We start from the raw sequence: 24177 nt of genomic DNA on the forward strand, positions 1-24177 counted from the left end.
GATGGCAGGACTGACATATGAGGAGAGACTGGGTCGACTGTGCCTGTATTCACTGGAGTTTAGAAGGATGAGAGGGGATCTCATAGAAACACAAAATTCTGACGGGACTGGACACGTTAGATGCAGGATGTTCCCGATGTTGGGGAAGTCCAGAACCAGGGGACACAGTCTAAGGATAAGAGGTAAGCCATTTAGGACTGTGATGAGGAGAAACTTCTTCACTCAGAGAGTTGTCAACCTGTGGAATTCCCTAACGCAGAGTTGTTGATGTCAGTTCATTGGATATATTCAAGAGGGAGTTAGATTTGGCCCTTATGGCTAAAGGGATCAAGGAGTGTGGAGAGAAAGCAGGAAAGAGGTACAAAGGTGAATGATCAGCCATGATCTTATTGAATGGTGGTGCAGGCTCGAAGAACCGAATGGCCTACTCCTGCACCTATTTTCTATGTTTCTAAAATTGGCTTTGAGGTACGAAGCAAAGGGTAATGGTTGATGGATGTTTTTGTGACTGGAAGGATGTTTCCAGTGGGCTCATTACTGGGTCCCTTGCTTTTTGTGGTATACATCAATGATCTAGATTTGAGTAGAGGGAGTATGATTAAGAAGTTTGCAGATGACATTAAAATTGGCTTTGTGGTTGATGAGGAGGAAAGTCATGGACTGCAGGAGGATATCAATCTATTGGTCAGGTGGGCAGAGCAGTAGCAAATGGAATTTAATTCGGAGAAGTGTGAGGTACTGCACTTTGGGAGGGCTAATAAGGAAAGGGTATACACATTAAGCGGCAGGCCACTGAGAAGTGTAGATGAACAAAGGGACCTTGGAGTGCTTGTCCACAGATCCCTGAAAGTAGCAGGCCAGGTGGATAAGGTGGCTAAGAAGGCATACAAAATGCTTGCCCTTATTGGCCGAGGTATAGAATATAAGAGCAGGGAGGTTATGCTTAAATTGTATAATACTCTGGTTAGACCACAGCTGGAGAACTGCGCGCAGTTCTGGTCGCCGTATTATAGGAAGGACGTGATTGCACTAGAGAGGGCGCAGAGGCGATTTACTAGGGTGCTGCCTGGAATGGAGAATCTTAGTTTTGAGGACAGATTAGATAGGCTGGGTTTGTTCCCATTGGAATAGAAGAGGCTGAGAGGAGACCTCATTGAGGTGTACAGAATTTTGAGGGGCTTGGATATAGTGGATAGCAAGGGCCTCTTTCCCTTGGTGGAGGGGTCAATTAGGAGGGAGCATAGTTTTAAGGTGGCTGGTGGAAGGTTCAGAGGGGATTTGAGGGGCGGCTTCTTCACAGAGGGTTGTGGGGGTATGGAACTCGTTGCCTGGAAGGGTGGTGAATGCAGAAACCCTCACATTTAAAAAGTGCTTGGATGGCACTTAAAGTGCTATAACCTGCAGGGTTACGGGCCTAGAGCTGGTAAGTGGGATTAGACTGGATAACCTCTTATTGGCTGGCGCAGATACGGCAGTAAGTACTGCAGGGAATCTAATACGGCCAGGGTGAAAAAAAAATTATGTTTTTTATGTGATTGCTATGGGCACGCGCATGTCCAGTACAGCTCTCGGTCTGCATTCAGCCATTTTTAAAGAGCCATGTGTGTGAGAGAACTTTAATTTGGTGGAAAAATTGAAGCTGCAATATACCATGCGTCTCAAGGACCAAGAATTTCTCAGGACGAAGTGGAGGCACTAGTTACTATGACTGAGGCCAGATGGTACGAGCTGGACACCAGCAGAGGTAACATAAAAGTTTCACCAAAAGAAAAGAAGAAATGCTGGAACCAACTTGCAGAAGTTTACTGTGCAATGGTGACCACCCCAAGGTCCAGAGGCCCATGCAAAAAGTGGCAGGATCTTGGTCAAGTAGTTAATATAAGTAATACTTATTCACCGGAATTGCAATTGTAAAGCTGACCATCTGTATGTGCCACCCAGCAGAAAGACACCCCTCTCTAAAAAGTACTGCGAGGGCTAGCCATGCTTCGGTTCATGGGGATGTCTCCGTCAGCTACGCTTCAGTTGATGCAATGTGTCATCATTCATCGTGGTTCTTCAAATGAGCCTGCTGCGTGCGTTGTGAGCACCTACTCATGCTATCCTTCCCCCTCCTCTGCTGCTAACCATTTATCTGTTGTTATATTTTGCAGAACTTGAGGCCAACCCTGGAGAGACTGAAGCCGATGCAGAAAATTATTCAGACGCGGACGAGCCTGAAGAGAGAACATCTTCCAAACCAAGAGCATGGGGGTGAGGAGGAGGGGGGGGGAAGGATGAAGCCCCCACTCTTGTACTCACTTTGGAGGAGGTGCAGATGCCGCCCATTGAGGTGCCAGCCCCTTTCCTGAGTGGTACAAGTGTTGAGACATTCCATGGTTTCTCAGTCCAAGGTTGGGGGGTCCCAGTGGGATGCAGCAAGCCACACCCAGGGTGAGGAGGGAAAGAAGAGCTCGACAGCGCTCTCCTGAGGTGCAGGATCGAACAGATGTGGTTCAGATGATGGTAATGAGCGCGGAGAGCACTGACCTTACGCGATCACTCCTGGACACCGTCAGTGGGGTGGGTGATGAGGTATTGGGACTGTTGGGAGAAGTAACACCACTCACCAGAAATGGGAACACTGTCCAAACACGAGGGAGGGAATGTTGCAGGTAGTTGACAATCAGTGCACGATGGAGAGAATATCGGAGTTAGCTGCTGCAATAAGAGAACATGCCCAGACCCCGCGGCTATTGACAGAATCAACTGCCACTCCCACTCCAATCCCCAGACCAGCCTCTGAAGAGACCCAAGAAGTGCGCATTACCAGAGATGCTCGAAAGAATAAGCTTTGTACCAACCCGAGAAACGCCGTGCTACCGCCTGCGGGCAGGGGTGAAGTCACCAAAACCAAACACAGCGGGCAGTCTTTGAGTAAGGTGGAGGAGAGATGGGTGCAGCCTTTCTTCGCTGCTGTTTATTATTCTTGTTACTGTTGTCACATTAAAAGTTTTTTGTAAGTGATCTTAACTGAAAACTTTAAAGTTTGATGCAAGAATATTTTATTAAAGTTAATTTCAATACAAACAAATGTTAGTTAAACTTTTGAATAAAATATATTTTAAATTATAACTGAATCATTTCCATTATTTGTTCCATTAACACAACACAACATTACAGAACAGATCCAAGCAGTAAACATGATCTATTTGGAAATGTTGCTGCTGAGCCTTCAGGCGGCGAAGCGTTCACGGATAAGCTGCTGGCGCAAGGCTCAAGCAATCGTTAAAAGGGCACGACAGCCCGCCCTGCTCTGCCGTCGTGCTCTGGGTTCAAGTCGTTGCTTGACTTCCCCGTCCTCCTCGTCGTCTGCATCTTCCTCATCATCATCATCAGCCACTCTCACCTCAGGTGGGTCTTCTACTATAGTTGCTGCTGCCTTATGATGGCTATGTTATGCAGCATGCAGCACACAACAATGAACTGACCGACAATCTCAGGGGAGTATTACAAGTAACCTCCGAAATGGAAACGCTGCTTCAAGATGCCAATGGTCCTCTCTATTATACTGTTGCACATCCTAATGTGCGACATGTTGCATTCCCGCTCAGTTTCCATCTGGGTTACGCGTAGGGGCGTCATGAGTCGGGTAGCAAGGCCACACCCTTTGTCTCCCAGCAGCCAGCTCTGCCCTTCTTGCTGCTGACGAAACATGGATATAACACGCTCACGTAGGATGAATGCATCATGGGTGCTCACAGGGTATCGTGCATCAACTGACATGATGCAATGCATGTCATCACAGACGAGCTGCACATTGAGTGGAAGCTTTTTCTGTTCCTGTACATCTCGGAATCCTCCAAAGGTGCTCACAAGGCAATATGGGTACAATCAATGCAGCCCTGTACCTTTGGGAAGCCAGCAATCCTGGAGAAGCCCACAGCCCTGTCACGCATTGCCTGAGCGGTCGTGGGGAACTTTACGTAGTCATTACTCCAAGCTTATAGTGCAGCAGTCACCTGCCGAATGTAGATGTGTTTTGCATGTTGAGAAATGGTGCACACATCCCCAGTTGTGGCCTGGAATGATCCAGATGCATAAAATGAAAGTGCAGCTGTAACCTTTACTTCAACTGACAAAGCAGTTCTCCCGACGCTTCTAAGGTGCCGGTCTGCTTTTACTAACTCACAGATCTCGGTTACAACTTCTTTGCAGAAACGCAGCTTTCTCACAGTTTGCATCACTCGGGTGCAAGTACGAACGCCTGTCTCGATATACCCGAAGTGGGTAAGGCCTCCTGCCCATGATCATGCGATGATGTCTAATCAATCGTCTCCTCCGCATTATCATCATGCAGAAGGCTTGCAAAAGGTATGGCATTGTCAATATTGCCCCCATAATTAAATTGTAGCTTTTCAAGCTCAAAACAGCAGGACAAAGGACTTAAACCTTCTTTTCTCTCCCCCTCTCCTCCCGTCCCAGGTCGACGCCCTAATATGGACCACATCTTGGTCTGCGCATGCACAATAGGCTTGCTTAGAACGGGAAGTTAGGTATTCAATGAAGACATTTGGGGCAATGAAGTCTAATGCAATTCTTTAATTTTTGATTTTTTTCCCTCAAAGTACCACCCCATTACCGACCGAACGTCTCCTCACCGGGATTGAGGGTCAGCCGGCAGAATCACTTCCACGCCCGGACACTAGCTCAGCGTCCACCCGCCCCCCTCCACCAGGCTTCTTTTGAAGCTGCTGTATGTCTAAGGATTCTCATCCTTCAGCTTCCAGCACCCCCCCTCACCAGGCTTCTTTTGAAGTCGAGCACTGAGCCAGTGTCCGGGTGAGGGAGCGATTCTGCCAGCCGACACGCCGACCCTCAAGCCCGGTGGTGGGGTGGTAATTTGGAGAAAAATCAAAAATTAAAGAATTGCATTAGACTTCCATTTTCTCCCTTTTGAGTTTGAAAAAAATTAAGCTTCATGATGCATATTCTGTCTGCTTGGCTCCCTCCAAAACTTAAAATAATTGCGTCTTTCTGCACCGATTTTTTAATGTGTGCTGTTTTTTCTTAAGTGCCTAGAAGATTTTTTTGGGAGTGGTCACATATGCCATCCTAGGAAAAATGTAAGTTGGCCAAACTTGCTTAAATCTGAAAAACTGACATCAGGTTACGCAAAAAAACACTAACCTAGAAAAATCGTAACTGAACGCTGGCGCAGAAACTTTGGGGAAAACTTGGATATTTTAATTTACGTCAAAAATACGGCACAGATAACTGGGGAAAATTGAGTCCATTGTCATCTCGGTAGATTGCTGATTAAGCTGTTGTGATTCCAGCATCTGTAGTGTATTTACTTTTAGACATTTTAATACATTCTTCTTCCCACCTTTGAAAGGACTGCCTCCACCTCCCAATATCAGATATGAGGAAATACAATTACAAAGACGGATAAGTTTTTTTTCTTAGAACAATGCAGATTACAGGGTATTACACTAGAAGTGTTGAAAATTATTAAAAGGACAAGACAGGGTAGCTAAGTAGACTGTTTCCAGGAACACAGGGATTTAGAATGCGGTGTCTCAGATACAAGATTAAATGCAAGAGATTTAATAGAGAGAGCAAGAGAAACTTGAGACTGGTGAGGCTGTGGAATTCATTTCCAGGGTTAGTGGTTGAGGCAGAAACTATGCCAACATTCAAGATTAGCTGAAGGAAAAAGAATAAAAGGATATGGGAAACACGGTAGACAAATATGATTAGAAGAGTTTGCTCAGATCGATGGTAAATGCCGACAGACTGAATGGCCTGTTTCCATGTTGTAATTTGTATGTATCAATCCTCAACCGAGAGAAGAGTTAAGTGATCCCAAGTCTTTGTTTGGGAAGCCCCTACCTCCCCAAACAGCTGGACTGAAAGCAGAATGAACAGGCATTTCTATGGCATCATAAATCATATCCTCAAGACATCGCAAAGTGCTGCACATGACTGAATAACATTTGAAGTTCAATCATAACAATTCTACACAGCAAGAACCTGCAAACAGCAAAGATGTTGATCTGTTTTTTATGTTGGACGAGGAATGGACATTAGAAGTATTCCTTACTCCTTTTGCGCAATAAAATTTTATGTCCCCAAGGACAGTTATTTTCTTATGCTGGCTTTTAATGATGGAAGAAAAATGTGATTTTTCTCTCAGATCTCCAAGTTCTTGAAAATCATTGCCAAAGCAGTTAAATTAGCTTTATAGTTACCATTTTGTACTTTGTTCGTGTTTGTACGGATCAGTAGCTTTGGCTAGGGATTTGAGGCTTGTAATCTGTAATGACACCAGGATGGACATTGAACGTGGGGGATGGGGAAGAGAAAGAAGAGATGACAGCAGTTGTCTTGGAGGAACTTGTGTGTGTGTGTGTGTGTGTGTGTGTGTGTGTGTGTGTGTGTGTGTGTGCTGTTACATAAGCCTCACATTACTCTTTTCTCATCAGATGGAATAAAAAAATCTTGCAATGTATTTAAGATACTGCATCAGCACATTGACAATTTACCAAGAGTCCACGGTAACTGTCATTTATACTCATTTATTGTGTAATAAATTGAGTATAGATTCCCATTCAGTTTGAAAGAAATTGCACGTCCACTAAAATCCTGTTTGGAAATATAGACTGCGCACAGTGTGATGACATCAGCATGATCCCTTTTAATCAGTCTCAGCATTTTCACTGGTCACTTCCGATGCTGACATTATGTTCAATTGGTGTCAAACTGGCTCTGCACAGTCAGTGGATTTGGTGGCAGTTCAAAAGACTCAAGGAAAAAAGTGGGTCCCTGCTGTCAATGGAAAGATTTCCAAATGTAGGAGACACAAAGAAAAGGGTACTGTTAACCACAAGTTGCACTCTAATTACACAAGTCATAACGACGAGTTTCACCTTAATAAAAGAATGTAAATGGAGCTTTATCTCAAGCTAATGTAAAGGAGATTGCTAGGGCCGAGATTAAAAAAAACATTTTTGCCCTTCAACCCTTTAAATAGGAGAAGCAGTACTCAAAATATTCCAAGGTTAATGAACAACCTTTAAATGGTTAATCTTAAAACACATCTATGCTTCCATGAGTTACAGGAAGTTACTAGAACTATTTATAGATGCAGTATCTGCTACCATCTAGTTTTAGGACTGTAGAACACAATTTGATGCAGTACCTGTACAAAGAAACCCCCCACCCCCACAATTGTCCCACAGATCTTAATGCATAAAAATATCAAGTGCAGTGTTCAAATATTCAATACTTCATATTCAAAGCTGGCAAGTCTTGGCAGTTTATAAAAAATTAAGCTGTAAAAAAAAAAAAATTGTCTAACAACAGTTAAAGTGATAGCTTTTGAGTATGCTGCATAACATTAGAACTGACTTGACAAGCCTTGTAAGAATAGTTTTATTTACATGACTATAGCCATGGGGGTGAGTAGAGAAGGTGGAAGATGGAGGGAATAAAAAACTATCTAAAAAAGAAAACTAGGAAGAAAATTGCAGGTGCAATATTTAAAGAATACTGTATTTCCCAATGGTAGAGCATAGGCTTTTGCGAGTTCTTGAACAAACTTGTGCAGTCAAGAGAAAGTGCTGAAAAGAGGCCCTATAGTTAGGGAAGAGTGTAAACAAACAGTAAATGAGCCACCTTGAGATACTTCTGCACCCTCTTGTGGATATTTTTTTAAGAGCATTTTTTTACAAAAAGGAGTGGGTAACCTTTTACAACAACGAGCATTTATATAGTGCCTTCAACAGTGTCATCAATTATAAACATTTGTGACACCGAGCCACAAAAGGACACATCAGGACATGACCAAAAACTTGGTTAAAGTAGTAAGTTTTAAGGAGTATCTTAAAAGGAGAGCACGAGAGGTTTAGGGAGAGCTTCGGGTCAAGGCAGCTGGAAGCACGGCCACCAACGGTGGAGTGATTAAAATTAGAGATGCACATGAGACCAGAATTGGAGGAGTGCAAAGATCTTGAAACTTGTAGGGCTGGAGAAATCTACAGATATGGGGAGGGGAGAGGCTATGGAGGGATTTGAAAACAAGGATGAGGATTTTAAAATTGAGGTGTTGTCAGACCAGGAGCCGACATAGGTCAGTGTAGAGGTGAACGAGACTTGGTGGGAGTTAAGATATGGGCAGCAGAGTTTTGGATATGCACAAATTTATGTAGGGTGGAAGATGGGAGGCCGGCAAGGAGATCATTGGAATAGTCACGTTTAGAAGTAACAAAGGCATGGTTGCAGCATATGAGCTGAGGCAGGGTCAGAGTCAAGCAATGTTACAGAGGTGGAAGTAGGCAGTCTTGGTGATGGAGCAGATGTGTGGTCGGAAGCTCATCTTGGGGTCAAACACAACACCAAGGTTGCGAATGATCTGGCTCAACTTCAGACAGTTGCTAGAGCTCATCCAGGATTTAATTCCCACCGTGCACTGTTTAACATTTGTATTAAATTACTATCTGTATTTTTTTTATTACAGCTGTTAAGCCATCTAAAAACCACTTAACGACTTGTTAAAATAGTAGCAGATTTGCAATGCATGAAAGGTAGAAAAAATTAAACTCCCAATGATGACACAATCAGCTGAGCGTCCACTGCAGACTATCAAATACAAATGTTTCTCAAATTTGATTCTGATGGCTTCCTGAAACACAGAATTAAAACAATTGTACAAATATACCAAAGGAAAAATCCTAAATTTCCCATAGCCTTAATACACGCTTCCATGACTAAGGTTCATCAAGTGATAAACTATGGATTTTAATTTCTGCAGTGACGGGAAACGATCCAGACAGTGTTTCAAAGGTATAAGAGATGTACAAAGCTTTGCTGCTGGTATTCAGAGCTTAAGTTTTTTTTTTTACATTTATTCACTGGATGTGGGTTTAGACAGGATAAAAGAATGCCGCTTTCTAAAGTCATATCTATTTTTTTTAAATTTAAATGAAAAGGAATGTGTTTGTCTAATACAAGTTATAGGCCCCAAGTTTCCACACGATAAAAAACGGGCGCCCCTCCGAGCTGGACGCCCGTTTTTCACGCCGGAAAAAAAACGCGCGATTCTGGAGCGCCCTGCAGCTCCATGTCTGCTTGGCGCGGCACCCAGGGGGGGCGGAGCCTACCACTCGCGCTGATTTTGTAAGTGGGAGGGGGCGGCTACCATTTAAATTAGTTTTTTTCCTGCCGGCAACCCTGCGCGTGCGTGTTGGAGCGTTCGCGCACGCGCAGTGTGAAGGAAACATTGGCACTCGGCCACTTTTGTAGTTCTTTGTAGCTGTTTAATTTTTGAACATTTTTTAATAAAAGCACATTGCCATCAGCACATCAGCACTGAGGCTTCTTGCAGCAGTGAGAAGGCTGCAGGAAGCCTCAGAAAGTTGAGGCAGCCGTTTCCCGACGGCCTCCCCCCCTCCGCTGTCGGGAAATGGCTGCTGAACTTGAGGCTTCCTGCAGCCTTCTCACTGTCTCCTACCCCCCCCCCGCCGCCTCAACTTGAGGCTTCCTCCTGCATTCTCCCTGGCTGAAGCACTTTCACACAGGTAGGAAGATGGTTTATTTAATCTTTTCTTTGCTTATAAATTTTTATTCAGGTTGGATTTATTTGTATAATATTTGTATAAGTATAAATAAGGATTTATTATAGAATATAATGACTTCCCTTCCCCACCTCATTCTGGACGCCTAATTTGTAACCTGCGCCTGATTTTTTAATGTGTAGACAAGGTTTTTTCAGTTCAACAAAAATCTTCACTTGCTCCATTCTAAGTTAGTTTGGAGTACGTTTTCACTGTAGAAACTTTGAAATCAGGCGTCAGTGGCCGGACACGCCCCTTTTGAAGAAAAAATTCTGTTCCAAAGTGAAACTGTTCTAACTGACTAGAACTGCAGAAAAAAAAATGTGGAGAATTGCGATTTCTAAGATAGTCCGTTCTCCACCAGTTGCTCCTAAAAATCAGGCGCAAATCATGTGGAAACTTGGGCCCATAGTGCTTGGCAGACACAATGAGAAAGGAGCAAAAACAAGGGGGGGGGGGGGGGGGGGGGGAGATAATTACTACGATCAACACTTTGGTGACATCCTAAAGATCATCAAAACAACCTCAGATCTGTGTGTGCCAATCCAACGATGCTTGCATTTGGCAGAACAGAAAACACTACAGGGGATATCTCATTGTGAAACAAAGCAGGAGTGCTGTCCTGGTTCTATGAAATAAGGAACTGTGGCACAACGATAACAAGCTCAAAACAGTTCAGCAAATACACCAAGTTTTGCAGTGCATAGATATGACAGTATGTGTTATTAAACAGCAGCTCGACAAATATGTTCATGTTATTGCTGGAATGGAACTATTAGAATTCCAGCCTGAAATAAAGCAAGTCTGCAGCCCAAGCACAATGCAATGATACTCCAAGGGAATTCTTTGTGAACTTCAGTTTATATTACTTACACTGCTGCCAATTGGCAAAGCACCCAAAGCATGTCACTACCAAAGGATTCTTCAACAGCGACATAATTTTACATGATGCATACATTGGTAAATATACAACTCAATATGTAGCAGTTTTAAATGACTAGTTATGTCATGTCATTTGGATGTACAATAAATAAAATGTCCCTCAACCAATTCGCAGGGAAAACTATGATCTTCATATTCATGAACAATTACTCAGACAGACTTGATCCTTGGGAGGGAAAAAAGGCATCAATTGTAGCTGCCATTAGAAAGAACTTTGCATTTATATACTTCCTTATCACACTTCTTGGAAATGTCCCAAAGTATTCAATGCATTGTGCAATTACTGCTTTGTGGTTTGACACAGCAGCCATTTTATGCAAAGGGCCACTAAAACCAATCCAAGGACTGGCCAGTTAATCCATTTTTGGATTAACTATGTATTGAGAGGGGAATATTGACCAGGAACACTTCCAGGTATTCAAATAATGTCATGAAATCTTTAATGTCCACCTAAACCACAATATCCAGATGGTACTTCAGTTGAATGTCTTATTCAAGACTCTGATAATACAACACTACCACAGTACGGCAGTGGGGTTTGAACCCACAGTCAGGAGACGAGAGTGTACCAACTGAGCCATGCCGACATTTAGCAAGTCCAAAGTTGCTGCTGAGGAGTACATTAGGTTAATGCTATTCCTCTGATTACTGGTATTGTCAGTAACAGCCAGCACTGAAATAACGGCATAGCTAATCACAACTCTAAGACGACAACAAAGGGTTACATGCATGATAAAGAACAAAAGTAGCACGCTATAGATAGAACTAAGCGATCCCATAACCAACAGATCAGGTCAAAGCTTTACATCCTGTTGTGAATGGTGCTGGACAATTAAGCAACTAATGAGGGGGGAAGGCTCCATGAACATCTCCATCCTCAATAATGGAGGAGCCGAGCACTCGAGTGCTGAAACGTTTGCAAACATCTTCAACCAGAAGTGCCAAGTGGACAATCCGATCCTTCGCTGCCTTCTCCTAAGGTACCCACCATTACAGATGTCACACTCCAAGTGACACCAAGAAATGGCTGGACACAGCAAAGGTTATGGGCCCCGATAACATCCCAGTTGTAGGGTTGAAGAACTGTGCTCCACGACTAGCCATGGCCCCAGCTAAACTGTTCCACTACAGCAAAAACACTGGCATTAACTGACACTGTGCGATAATTGCCTAGGCATATCCTGTCCACAAAAAGCAGGACAAACACAACTAGGCCAGTTATCTTTCCATCAACCTACTCCCAATCATCAGCAAAGTGATGGAAGGAGTCCTTAATGCACTAGCAAGCGCACTTCATCTACAATAATCTGATCACCAAAGCTCAGTTTGGGTTCTGCCAGGACCACTCAGCTCCAGATCTCATTACAGCCATGCCCCAAACAGTGACACAAGAACTGAATTGCAGAGGTTAAATGAGTGACTGCCCTTGACATCATGACAGCATTTGACAGCATGTGGCACCAAGGAGCCATAGCAAAACTAAGGCAATGGATATCAGGAATAATTCTCAACTGACTAGAGTTTTACTGGGCATAAAGATGATTGCGCTTGTTGGAGACCAATCTCAGCAGCAGGACATTAGTGCAAGAAGTCATCAGGGCAGCGCCATCGGCCCAACTATCTTCAGCTGTGTCAGCAATGACCTTCCCTCCAAAACAAGGTCAGATATGGGGCTATTTGCTGATGATTGGAGTGGAACACATTGCAATCTCAAGTGAAGGCTCAAGTGGAGCATAAACGCTAGAATAGACTGGTTGGGCCAAATGGCCAGTTTCTGTGCTGCATATCCTATGTAATAACTCCTCAAATAATGAAACAGTCCATGCCTGCATGCAGAGATACCTGGACAACATCCAGGCTTGGGCTGACAAGTGGCAATAACATTTGCATCACCCAAGTGCCAGGCAATGACTATCTCCAACAAGAGAGAACCTAACTACCCCCCCTCCCCCCACCCCCGACATTCAATGGCATTCAGTGGTTGCCCCCACTATCAACATCCTGGGGGCAACCACCAACCAGAAACTCAACTGGACTATCCACATAAATGCTGAAGCAGCTAAAGCAGGTCAGAGTCTGGATATTCTGCAGCAAGTAGCTCAACTACCACCCCACCATCTACAAGGTACAAGTCAGGAGTGCGATGGAATACTCTCCACTCGGTTGGATGGGCGCAACAATACTCAAAAAGATCGACACCATCCAGGACAAAAGCAGTCTGTGATCGTCACCTCACTAGTCTAAATGTCCAACTCCTCCATCACCGGCATTCTACATACTAACAAAATCCTGGAACTCCCTACCAAACAGCTTTGTAGGCACACCTTCACTACACGAAGAAGGCAGCCCACCACCACCACCTTCTCAGGGAAACTATGACAAGTTAACACTCAGAAAAAGACTTTAAAGCAAACATACCATTCTCCTTCCCTCCTTCTCTGCTCCCAGCAGAGCAATAAGGGTTTAAAAATACACAATTAATGATGTGGACTATACCTGGTAAAAAAGCTGGCAAGTGTACCCAGTGTTTTGTATTTGGTCTCTTGTTCTGAAGGACTGTCAGCTTGATTGTAGGTGTCTCTGGAGGAATTTAGACTGATGTCAGTGAACTGTGCCTCATCAGTTTCCAGATTTACAATTGCACTCGAGTCACTGGTGACCAGACTATCTAGAATATCCTCATTGCTAACAGACAGGGTTGTGGACAGTTCGGTGCTCAGGCTCGAAATACTGCTTACAGATATATCATCAGCCTTGTTTACTCCTCTGTTAGATGGACTGTAAAGCTTCACATTATCATAACCAGATCGCGGGAACGTTGAGGATTTTCGCAATGCATTGTCAGTCTCAAGACGTATAGCTGGTGAGCACATGCCAGGTGGGAGACTACCTGAACCTTGTCCAAGTTTGTCCTGCGATGAATCAACATTGTTCGTTCTGACGTTTAACACACCACAATGGATGGGTTCTGGATTTCCAATTTCCAGTGTGGGAATGCCCGAGTCCTCAGAATTAAGGCTATTACCGTCTTCATATCTAGAGCAGTGCAAATTGTGCTTGTATTTTGGTACAGACAAAGACCACATTGTCTTTACTTCATAGTTTTGAAAATTCACAACTTCACAACTGTCAACACACTGTCCAGCAGGGGTCATGAAGTTGGTGCAAATTCTGCCCTCCAATATCTTAGGTGGGTTGCTATATGTACCTAAAAAAATAAAATCAAGAAAAAAGTGTCAACATTTTGAAAGAAAGTTGAATTTTGGGTACAAAAAAAAAAATCGAAAGGATTAAAAGCAATGAAAAAAATGCTCACAATTAACAACTCGGATAATCTTAAAAACCAAGGCTGTAAAAACAGCTTTTTATACGAAATTGAAAAATTATAAGTATTGGAACAAATTTGTTTGAGTCATACTGCTAAACAATGAAAATGTTTGACGTATTTCCTTCAACAGAGAATAAATTAGCTATTTGGTTTGAACCGAACAAATTTCAAGCCCAATATCAAAAACAACATTCACCTTGATACTAAATTACAGATTAGTACGAGATTCATATTAGTGCTGACAGTACTATTGTGCAGACATTTTTGAAAGTTATTAAAATGCAAGATGCAGAAAAAGAAAAACTTCTTTTAATGCAAACAGGAGGAAAAAACACAAACAAGTCAGCTGAACAACATAGCATGTTAGCACAGAATGTGTTGGTTCTTTCAAATACAGCTCAGGTTGATTTGACAGAAGTATTTTCTATGATAACATAAGGATACATGAAGCAAGTTGGAAAAGTCTCATCGCAGTAGTTACTAGATGTGCCCTCAACACAAAACTGTCAAAACTTGTGAGGTTGATAAAGGACCAGTGTGGAAAACAAAGAAAATTCACACTGGTATCACAATGAATCCAGACACATTGTCCAGGTAGACAGAAAGGCAAAGCTATATCTAATGAGAGAATGCTCAATTCTGAGACTGGGTGCAAAATGCTCAATGCTGAGATAGCATTCACCCAAGGGTGCTCACAGAGATGGTGCCCAATGAGCTCCTTACTAATATATTTAACAGCTCAACTGAGTCAGAGCTTGTTTCCATAGACTGTGGGGTTGTTAATGTTGTACCAATATTCAAAAATGGCAAGTCAGAACTGGGAAACTATAGGTCCATAAACTTGACTTTGGTCAGGAAAGCTGCTAGAAAGGACAACTAGATATACTCTGAGCACCTGGACAAAGAAAGGGTTATTGGAAACTCAACATAGCTTCTGGAAGAGGTCATGTCTCACCAATCTAGTTACATTTTTTGAAGAGATTACTAGGTTAATGAATGAAGGTAGCCCAGTTAACTGTGTATATAGATTTTCAAAAAGCTTTTAAAAAGGTCCCACATAAAAAGCTAGTTTTATAAGATAGAATCCTGTATGATTTGAGGACATACCCTGGGGTGGATAAGAAACTGGTTGTATTCTTGTAGGCAAACCCCAATTTTCAAATTTGGTTTTGAAACACAAATCTGATTCAAGTTGCAAATACAGCATAGGAGGCGGCCATTCGGCTCATTGTGCCTGTGCCAGCTCTCTGAAAGAGCCATCAGTTAGACCCACTCCTCTGCTCTTTTCCCCATAGCCTTCCAAATGTTTCCTTTTCAAGTATATATCCGATTCTCTTATCAAAGTTACTTTGAATCTGCTCCCAGCACCCTTTCAGGGAGTGCATTCCAGATCATCACAACTCTGGAAAAAATTCTCATCTCCCATTTGCTTTTTGCCAATTATCTTAAATCTGGTTAACAACCCTCCAACAAGTGGAAACAGTTTTGCCCCATCTACTCTATTGAAACCCCGTATAATTTTGAACACCTCTATTAATTCTCTCCTTAATCTTCTTTCCTCAAAAAGGAGAAAAATCCAAACTTCTCTAGTCTCTCTACATTATTGAATTCCCCATCCCCGACACCATTGTGATAAATCTCCTCTGTACCCTCTCCTGGGCCTTGATATTCTTTCTAAAGTGTGGTGCCCAGAATTGGACGCGATACTCTAGCTAACCAGTGATTTAAAGTTTACCATAATTTCCCTGCTTTTCTACTCTCTGCCTCTATTTACAAAGCCAAGGATCACAGATTTGTTTTTAAATCAACTTGCCCTGCCACATTCAAATATTTGTGTACACAGATGTCTCTGTTCCTGTATCCTCTTGAAAATGTGACCATTTAATTTATCCTGTCTGTCCTCATCAATGTATCACTTCACACCTCTGCACTAAATTTAATTTGCCATGTGTCTGTCCATTTCATCAGTCTGTCTATGCCCTTCTCAGAGTTTACTTATTTTCCAAGCTTTATCTCATCCACAAACTTTGAAATTATGCCCCTGCCCACAAGTCCATATTATTAATATACATCAAAAAAAGCAGTGGTCCCAATACCAACTTCTGGGGGACACCACTCTGTACCTCCCTCCTGTCGAAAAAACAAAAACATTCATTAGTAAGCTCCGCTTTTTGTCTCAGCCAATTTTGTATCCACACAGCCACTGCCCCTTTAATTCCATGGGCTTCAACTTTGCTCATTTTATGGTTCTTTGAAATTTGTTTTGTCGAAGGTTTTTGGAATAATCAGTAAAAGTTTAAAAAGGAAAAATTTCAATGAGTAGGGCACTAAGATCTATTTTTAAAAGTTGTATTATAAAATGTTGATAACATATGCTGACTCACTATACTGAACAGTAGGATAGGGGAATTCCCTGTGGTTTCTTGGGGTGCATTTATACTACAAGTTTAATGTCAGTGCAAAGTAATGTTGGCTCTGCACCAACACCTAAACTTGTATGGTGAAAATTGAGTGTTAATATCTACACTAACTCTGAAGCAGAGCCAGACTCCCTCTCCCAAGGATTCTGTATCAACGCAGGAAATTAATTTAAGTTCTTCAGACAAATTAGATGGCAGATGTGTCACTGCCGCTTTCATGTGTGCATCTAAATGTGCACGGTAGAAATTCAATAACAAGGTTGGTTGGGGTGAAACTGTAAGAGAAAGCGAAAGTATTAGGTCGAGAACAAACAAACAAGATTTATCTGTATTAATAAAAACCACAACATAACAGTTTCACCACTCACACATACCACAGCATTAGTTTAGGTCTCAGTAATCAAGTACCGAAACCAGCTTCTCCACTTATATCTAAAATCAATTTTTTTTTTTATAAACCAGGAGTTTTATATACATCACATTGATTCATCAGCCACATGAAAAGTCAGTGCATAGACTTTGTACGTATATTACATGGATTCAACAGCAACATTTAGGGCGAAGAGAGTGCATCAGCTCATCAAATAACCATTTGTGCAAACACAAAGCTCTTTTTTGGAACAGGGTGAAGGGGTCAAAAGTTAAAATTGTACATCAACATTAGACATCAATGCTTTTCCTCCTCTTCTGAAGCAATTAACTCATTGCTGGTATATGGTTTTATAAATGACAAGCACCTTCTATTACCTCCGCCAAGTCACCATTATCCACGGATGAACTTTGACAGTGATCATGAGGCTACTGGACTGGGGAGAGAAACAAGACAATCACAGCCAAAAGCCTGAAGAGACAAGACAAAACTTGCACTTATACAGCACCTTTCACGATCTCAGGATGTTCCAAATCGTTTACAACCAATGACGTACTTTTGAAGCATGGCCACTGTTGTAATGTAAGAAACACGGCAGCCAAATTGCACACAGCAAGGTCCCACAAACAGCAATGACATAATGAACAGATAATCTGCTTTAGTGGTATTAGTTGAGAGATAAACATTGGCCAGGACACTAGGGAGAACTCCCCAGTTCTTCTTCAAAATAGTACTACAGGATCTTTTATATCCATCTGAGGGGAAGACATCAGTTTAACATCTCCTCCAAAAGACGGCTGACAGTGCAGAATTCCCTCAGTCCTGCACTGGAGTGTCAGCGTGGATTATGTACTGGAGTGGAACATGAACGCACAACATTCTGACTCAGGAGGCAAGAGTGCAACCCCTGAGCCATACTTAGCCTTGTCCTCAATCAAAGCTCACGCACATGTAATTCCAGTACAAATTGCTAGCTTGGGAGTGAGACCCAGCCTAATTTCCCTCCCTTCCAAATCTACTGAGGCCCTATCACTGGCTGGCTAACATCAATTTATTCAGGATAGACCAAAATCAAAGCTGGGATCTCTTTAGTATGCATGGTTCAGCTACTCACTACATAACGTTAGAGCTTTATTAAAATGAGAGCTTCTAATTTAAACACATGCTTTCCGAACATACAAAAATTAACTGTTCAGACTCAATCACACTATTAACAATATGGTATGTCTGAAAGGGGAACGCTTTACAAAAAGCATATTGGGCAGAAGTTTGGGGAAGGAAAGAAGCAAAATTATTTTTATAATAGTATTATGCAAAAGTAAGATGCAGCATTGAAATGACATTAATATTTATGGATTGCTTCTACCAATTTATTAATGCAGTAGCTCTTAACGTTGTTTAATATCTCTGAAACTGAGTTCTCAAACATTCCTTTTCTCTCAGCAATACTTGCTCTAATCCAGTGGTTCAAGATTTTTTGGTCCTTTTGAAATCGATTAATCACAGACCACAACCACCCCTGCCCCCAATCTAAATTATAATACAGCGTACTCAATATTAAAGTACTGCATGTAAAGTGTGTTTAAATAATGCTTTTTAAAAAAATATATTTACTTCGATATCAGTGAGATGGTGTACCTGCTTCTCACTGCAGAGTCTGATCACCTTATCTCATCTCCCAGTTTGGGAACCTCTGTTATGGGATTAAATGTTGGTTTTGTAGTTTAAAGTATAATATAGTCAGCTGCAATTTGTATGTTAATGATTTAATTAATGAATTAAGGAGTGGATATAAGTTCTGTGAAATTACAGCATTAACCAGGAACAAAGAAATAAGCTGCAATCTGTAAATGAAGCTGTTCTCATTTTGCATCAGCACTTCCACATTTTCTGTTCTTCCACATAGTTGTTCACAATAATATTTATTAATCCCTCCCCGCTGCTATCAGTGCTCCCGGCGAGTGTCTCTATCCAGCTATGAATTCAACAAACCTTTTGTAACGATTATCCTTATTATGTGTGTCCTGCTATCCAACGATCAACACGTTTAGTGCATTCCCAGCACCTCTGGTAATGCATCAGTGATCTGGGCCCATTTATCTCCTCGCTAACATTAGTTCTGGACGACGTGAAAAATCCCTATATAGACTCCAGATGTCTGCAGACCCAGTTTGAGAACCACTACTCCAATCAATAATAAAGCCGGCATAACTGTCAAGCGGAAGGGGAGAGATTGCAGGAAGATATCAATGGACTGATCAGGTGGGCAGAAAAGTGGCAAATAGAAGTCATTTCAGAGAAGTGCAAGGTGATGTATTTGGGGAGGGCTAACAAGACAATAAATGGTAGGACACTAAGTATAGAGGAACAGAGGGGCCTTGGAGTGCATGTCCATAGATCCCTGAAAGTAGGACAGGTAGACAAGGTGGCTAAGAAGGCATACAGGATACTTTCCTTTATTAGCTGTGGCACAGATTAAAGAGCAGGGAGGTTACATTTGAACTGCATAAAACACTAATTAGGCCATAGCTAGAGTAGTGCATACAGTTTTGGTCACATTACAGAAAAGAGGTGATTACATGAGGGTACAGGAGAGATTTATGCAGATGTTGACAGGGAATTTTAGCTATGAGGAAAGATTGGATAGGCAGAGTTTGTTTTCTTGGTTACAGGAGGTGGCTACGGAGAGATTTAATTGCGATGAACAAAATGAGAAGACTAGAAAGATTTGCATTTATATATAGTGCCTTTCACAACCACCGGACATCCCAAAGCACTTTATAGCCAATTGAAGGACTTTTTTTCGAAATGTAATGTGGGAAACACGGCAGCCAATTTGTACACAGCGAGCTCCCACAAACAGCAATGTGATGATGACCAGTGTATGTGTTTTAGTGATGTTGATTGAGGGATAAATATTGACCAGGACATCAGAGAAGCATAGATTTAAAGTCATTGGTGGAAGAATTAGAATGGAGTGGAGAACTTTTTTTCACCCAGAGGGTGGTGGGGGCCTGGAACTCACTGCCTGAAAGGGTGTTAGAGGCAGAAACCCGTGCCCCATTTAAAATGAGCATTAACCTGCAGGGCTGCGGATCTAGTGCTGGGAAGTGGGATTAGGCTGGACAGTTCTTGGGCCGAATGGCCTCGTTCCGTGCAGGAAATTTCCCTAAGGTTCGGTCCTCCGGCTCGGTGCACGGACTCCGGTAACCGCGGCGATGCCGGGCTGCTCTCACCTGCTCGGGACCTGGCCGGGACCCAGGCTCTGCGGGAGGGGGACGGGCCCGGAGCGTCGCTCGGGTCGCCATTAAGTGACTGGGCTGGGCCGGGGGCGGCGACAACGCTGCCGCTTTTTCTCTCCTCGGGTCCCGGCTGGTCCTGGGACCCACCTTCCATCGGCCTCGGGAGGAGGGGGAAAGGCTGCGGTCCAGCGACTTGCGCTCCGCTCAGCTCCCAGCCGCTTTCCGGAAGTTTCTTTCCTTCACTGCCGCCGCCATTTTGAAACCTGTTGACGTCACGCCGAGAGGACAGTCAATCGATCCCTGAAGACCCCCCCCCCCCCCCCCGCCGATCGATCAGTTCAGACCTAAGCAATCGGGAGGGCGGGTCTAAGCGACGCATGCGCAGCGTCCAGCTGTGCTCATTGTCGAGGCCCTATGAGTATTGGATAAAAAATGCAGCACTGAAAACAGGCCATTCAACCTAACTGGTCGATGTCAATGTTTATTAGACCAGAGGACTCTCCTCCCACTATAATTATTTCTCATTCAATCACAATATCCTTTTATTCCCTTCCCCCTCACGTACTCCAGTGCGGTACCAAGGGGGTGCTGCACTGTCCGAGGTGCCGTCTTTCGGATGAGACATTAAACCGAGGCCACGTATAAGATCCCACGGCATTATTTCGAAGAATACTTGACACAAAATTTCTCTTTGAGAGAAATAGGAAAACAAATGAGAAAAACATTAGAGCCGAAGGACAGGCTAGGGTGTGTTGCCCAAATAAGCATTCTTCATACAAACACAGAGTATAAGGAATAAATTGAATGAACTGCAGGCGCAAATTGAAATTGGAGGGATATGACAATAACAACAACAACTTGTATTTATATAGCGACTTTAACTTAGTAAAATATCCCAAGGCACTTTTCACAGGAGTATTATAAGACAAAAAATTTGACACCGAGACACATAAGAAGAAATTAGGGCAGGTGACCAAAAGCTTGGTCAAAGAGGTAAGTTTTAAGGAGCATCTTAAAGGAGGAAAGAGGTGGAGCGGTTAAGGCAGGGAATTCCAGAGCTTAGGGCTTAGGCAACAGAAGACACGGCCACCAAAAGTTGAGTGATTTTAATCAGGGATGCTCAAGAGGGCAGAATTAGAGGAGCGCAGATATCTCGGGGGGGTTTGTGGGGTTGAAGGAGGTTACAGAGATCGGAAGGGGCAAGGCCATAGAGGGATTTGAAAACAGGGATAAGAATCTTTTAATCGAGGCGCTGCTTAACTGGGAGCCAATGTAGGTCAACGAGCACAGCGGTGATGGGTGAATGGGACTTGGTCTGAGTTAGGACATGGGCAGCCGAGTTTTAGTTCACCTCAAGTTTACGTAGGGTATAATGTGGGAGGCCAGACAGGAGTGCTTTTGAATAGTCAAGACTAGAAGTAACAAAGGCATGGATGAGGTTTTCAGCAGTGGCTGAGCTGCGGCAAGGGCAGAGACCCTGCCTTTAGATTGGAAAATTGGACATGTCACACCGCTATTTAAAAATGGTGAGAAAGGAAACCAGGGAATTATAGATCAGTTAGTTTAATATCTGTTGTTGGGAAATTGCTAGAGTCCATAATTAAAGATAGGGTGACTGAACACCTCAGTTGATCAGAGAGAGCCAGCATGGATTTGTGAAAGATAGGTCATGCCTGATAAACCTGATTGAATTTTTTAAAGAGGTGACTAAATTAGTGGACAGGGGAATGTCTATGGATGTTATTTATATGGACTTCTGGAAGGCACTTGATAAACTCCCATATAAGAGACTGTTAACTAAGGTTGAAGCCCATGGAATTGAAGTCAAATTATTGACCTGGTTAGGAAATTAGCTGAGCGGCATGACACAGGCAGTAGGGATAATGGATAGCTACTCAAATTGGCAGGAGGTGACTAGTGGTGTCCTGCAGGGATCTGTGTTCGGATCTCAACTATTCACAGTATTTATTAACGACTTAGATGATGGCAGAGATGGTGAGATCGTCTCTATCTTACTTGCTGCAATGCTTCATCTCAGCCTCAGCAAGCTCCCCGCTGGAGTCGAACTAAACTATAGAACTAATGGGAATCTGTTCAACCTTCACCGCCTCCAGGCTAGATCCAAGGTCATCCCATCCTCTGTCATTGAACTACAGTACGTGGATGATGCTTGTGTCTGCGCACATTTGGAGGCCGAACTCCAAGCTATCGTCAACACCTTCACCGAGGCATATGAAAGCATGAGCATTACACTAAACATCTGTAAGACAAAGGTCCTACACCAACCTGACCCCGCCACACAGCACTGCCCTCCGGTCATCAAAATACATAGCACGGCCTTGGACAACGTGGACCATTTTCCATACCTTGGGAGCTTACTGTCAGCAAGGGCAGCCATTGATGACGAGGTTCAACACCGCCTCCAGTGAGCCAGCGCAGCCTTCGGTCACCTGAGGAAAAGAGTGTTTGAAGACCAGGACATCAAATCTGGCACCAAGCTTATGGTTTACAGGGCAGTAGTGATACCCGCCCTCAAATATGGCTCAGAGATGTGGACTATCTACAGCAGACATCTCAAAAGGCTAGAGAAGTACCACCAGACCTGCAAGATCCTGCAAATCCATTGGGAGGACAGACGCACCAACATCAGTATTTTCGCTCAGGCCAACATCCCCAGCATCAAAGCATGGACCACGCTCGACCAGCTCCGTTGGGTGGGCCACATTGTTTGCATGCCCAACACGAGACTCCAAAAGCAAGCACTCTACTCGGAGCTTTGTCATGGCAAGCTAGCCCCAGGTGGGCAGAGGAAACGTTTCAAGAACACCCACAAAGCCTCCTTGATAAAAGTGCAACATCTCCACCGGCACCTGGGAATCCCTGGCCCAAGTCTGCCCAAAGTGGAGGAAGAGCATCCGGGAGGACACTGAGCACCTCGAGTCTCATCGTCGAGAGCAAGCAGAAACCAGGCACAGACAGCGGAAGGAGCGTGCGTCAACCCAAGCACCCCACCCCACCCTTTCCTTCAACCACTGTTTGCCCCACCTGTGGCAGAGACTGTAGGTCCCGCATTGGACTCTTCAGCTACCTGAGAACTCACTTTTAGAGTGGAAGCAAGTCACCCTCGTCTCTGAGGGACTGCCTATAATGATGATAATGATGAGATGATGGCATAGAAAGTCATATATCCAAATTTGCAGATGACACAAAGATAGGTGAAATTGTAGGCAGTGTAGATGGAAGCATAAAATTTACAAAAGGATATCGACAGATTAGGTGAATGGGAAAAGCTGTGGCAAATGGATTTCAATGTAGGCAAATGTGAGGCTATCCACTTTGGACCTAAAAAGGACAGAACAGGTTACTTTCTAAATGGTGAAGGGCTACAAACAGTGTAGGTCCAAAGAGACTTGGGGGTCCAGGTACATAGATCATTAAAATGCTATGAACAGGTCCAGAAAATAATTAACAAGTCTAATGGGATGTTGGCCTTTGTATCTAGAGGACTAGAATAGAAGGGGATAGAAGTTATGCTGCAGCTATACAAAACGCTGGTTAGCCCACACCTGGAGTAGTGTGAGCAGTTCTGATCACCATACCTTAGGGAGGATATATTGGCCTTGGAGGGAGTGCAGCGTAGGTTTACCAGAATTGTACCCGGACTTCAAGGGTTAAGTTATGAGGCGAGATTACACAAATTAGGTCTGAATTTCCAAGAACTTAGAGGATTAAGGACTAATCTGATCAAAGTTTTCAAGATATGAAGGGGAACAGATAGGGTAGATAGAGAGAAAGTATTTCCGCTGGTTGGGGATTCTAGGACTAGGGGGCAAAATTAAAACCAGACGTTTCAGGAGTGAAATTAGGAAACATTTATACACACAAAAGGTGGTAAAAGTTTGGAATTCTCTTCTGCAAATGGCAACTGATACTAGATCAATTGTTAATTTTAAATCTGAGATTGATAGCTTTCTGTTAACCAAAGGTATTAAGGGTTATGGGCCAAAGACGGGTATATGGAGTTAGATCGCAGATCAGCTACGATGTCATTGAATGGCGGAACAAGCTCCAGAAGCTGAATAGCCTACTCCTGTTCCTATGTTTCTAAGAGCAGAGGAGTTATCCCTAGTGTCCTGGCTAATATTTATCCCTCAATCAACATATCAACAACAGATTATCTGATCATTATCTCATTGCTGTTTGTGGGAGCTTGCTGTGTGAAAATTGGCTGCCGTGTTTCCTACAATACAGCAGCAACAACACTTCAAAAAGTAGTTCA

At 43.2% G+C, this 24177-nt stretch overlaps 1 protein-coding gene across 2 annotated transcripts in view; it reads right to left on the reverse strand.

Annotated features, from left to right (window-relative positions):
• The window catches only part of LOC139248910 (TBC1 domain family member 14-like), an 88351-nt gene extending 68211 nt beyond the window's left edge, over window positions 1-20140 (reverse strand). Inside the window, exons 1-2 of one of the 2 annotated variants that reach the window (XM_070872255.1) lie at window positions 19893-20140; window positions 13035-13746 (exon numbers count right to left, since the gene is read on the reverse strand). In XM_070872255.1, coding sequence (XP_070728356.1) covers window positions 13035-13746; window positions 19893-20052 — 872 coding nt within the window. In that variant the 5' untranslated portion in view covers window positions 20053-20140. Of the gene's footprint in view, window positions 1-13034; window positions 13747-19892 lie in introns of those variants that run through there. The other variant, XM_070872257.1, reaches the window with a different exon arrangement.
• Between the last annotated feature and the right edge of the window lie 4037 nt (window positions 20141-24177).

This window comes from Pristiophorus japonicus, chromosome 2, assembly GCF_044704955.1.
Source record: "Pristiophorus japonicus isolate sPriJap1 chromosome 2, sPriJap1.hap1, whole genome shotgun sequence".
Taxonomy (NCBI): Eukaryota; Metazoa; Chordata; class Chondrichthyes; family Pristiophoridae; genus Pristiophorus; species Pristiophorus japonicus.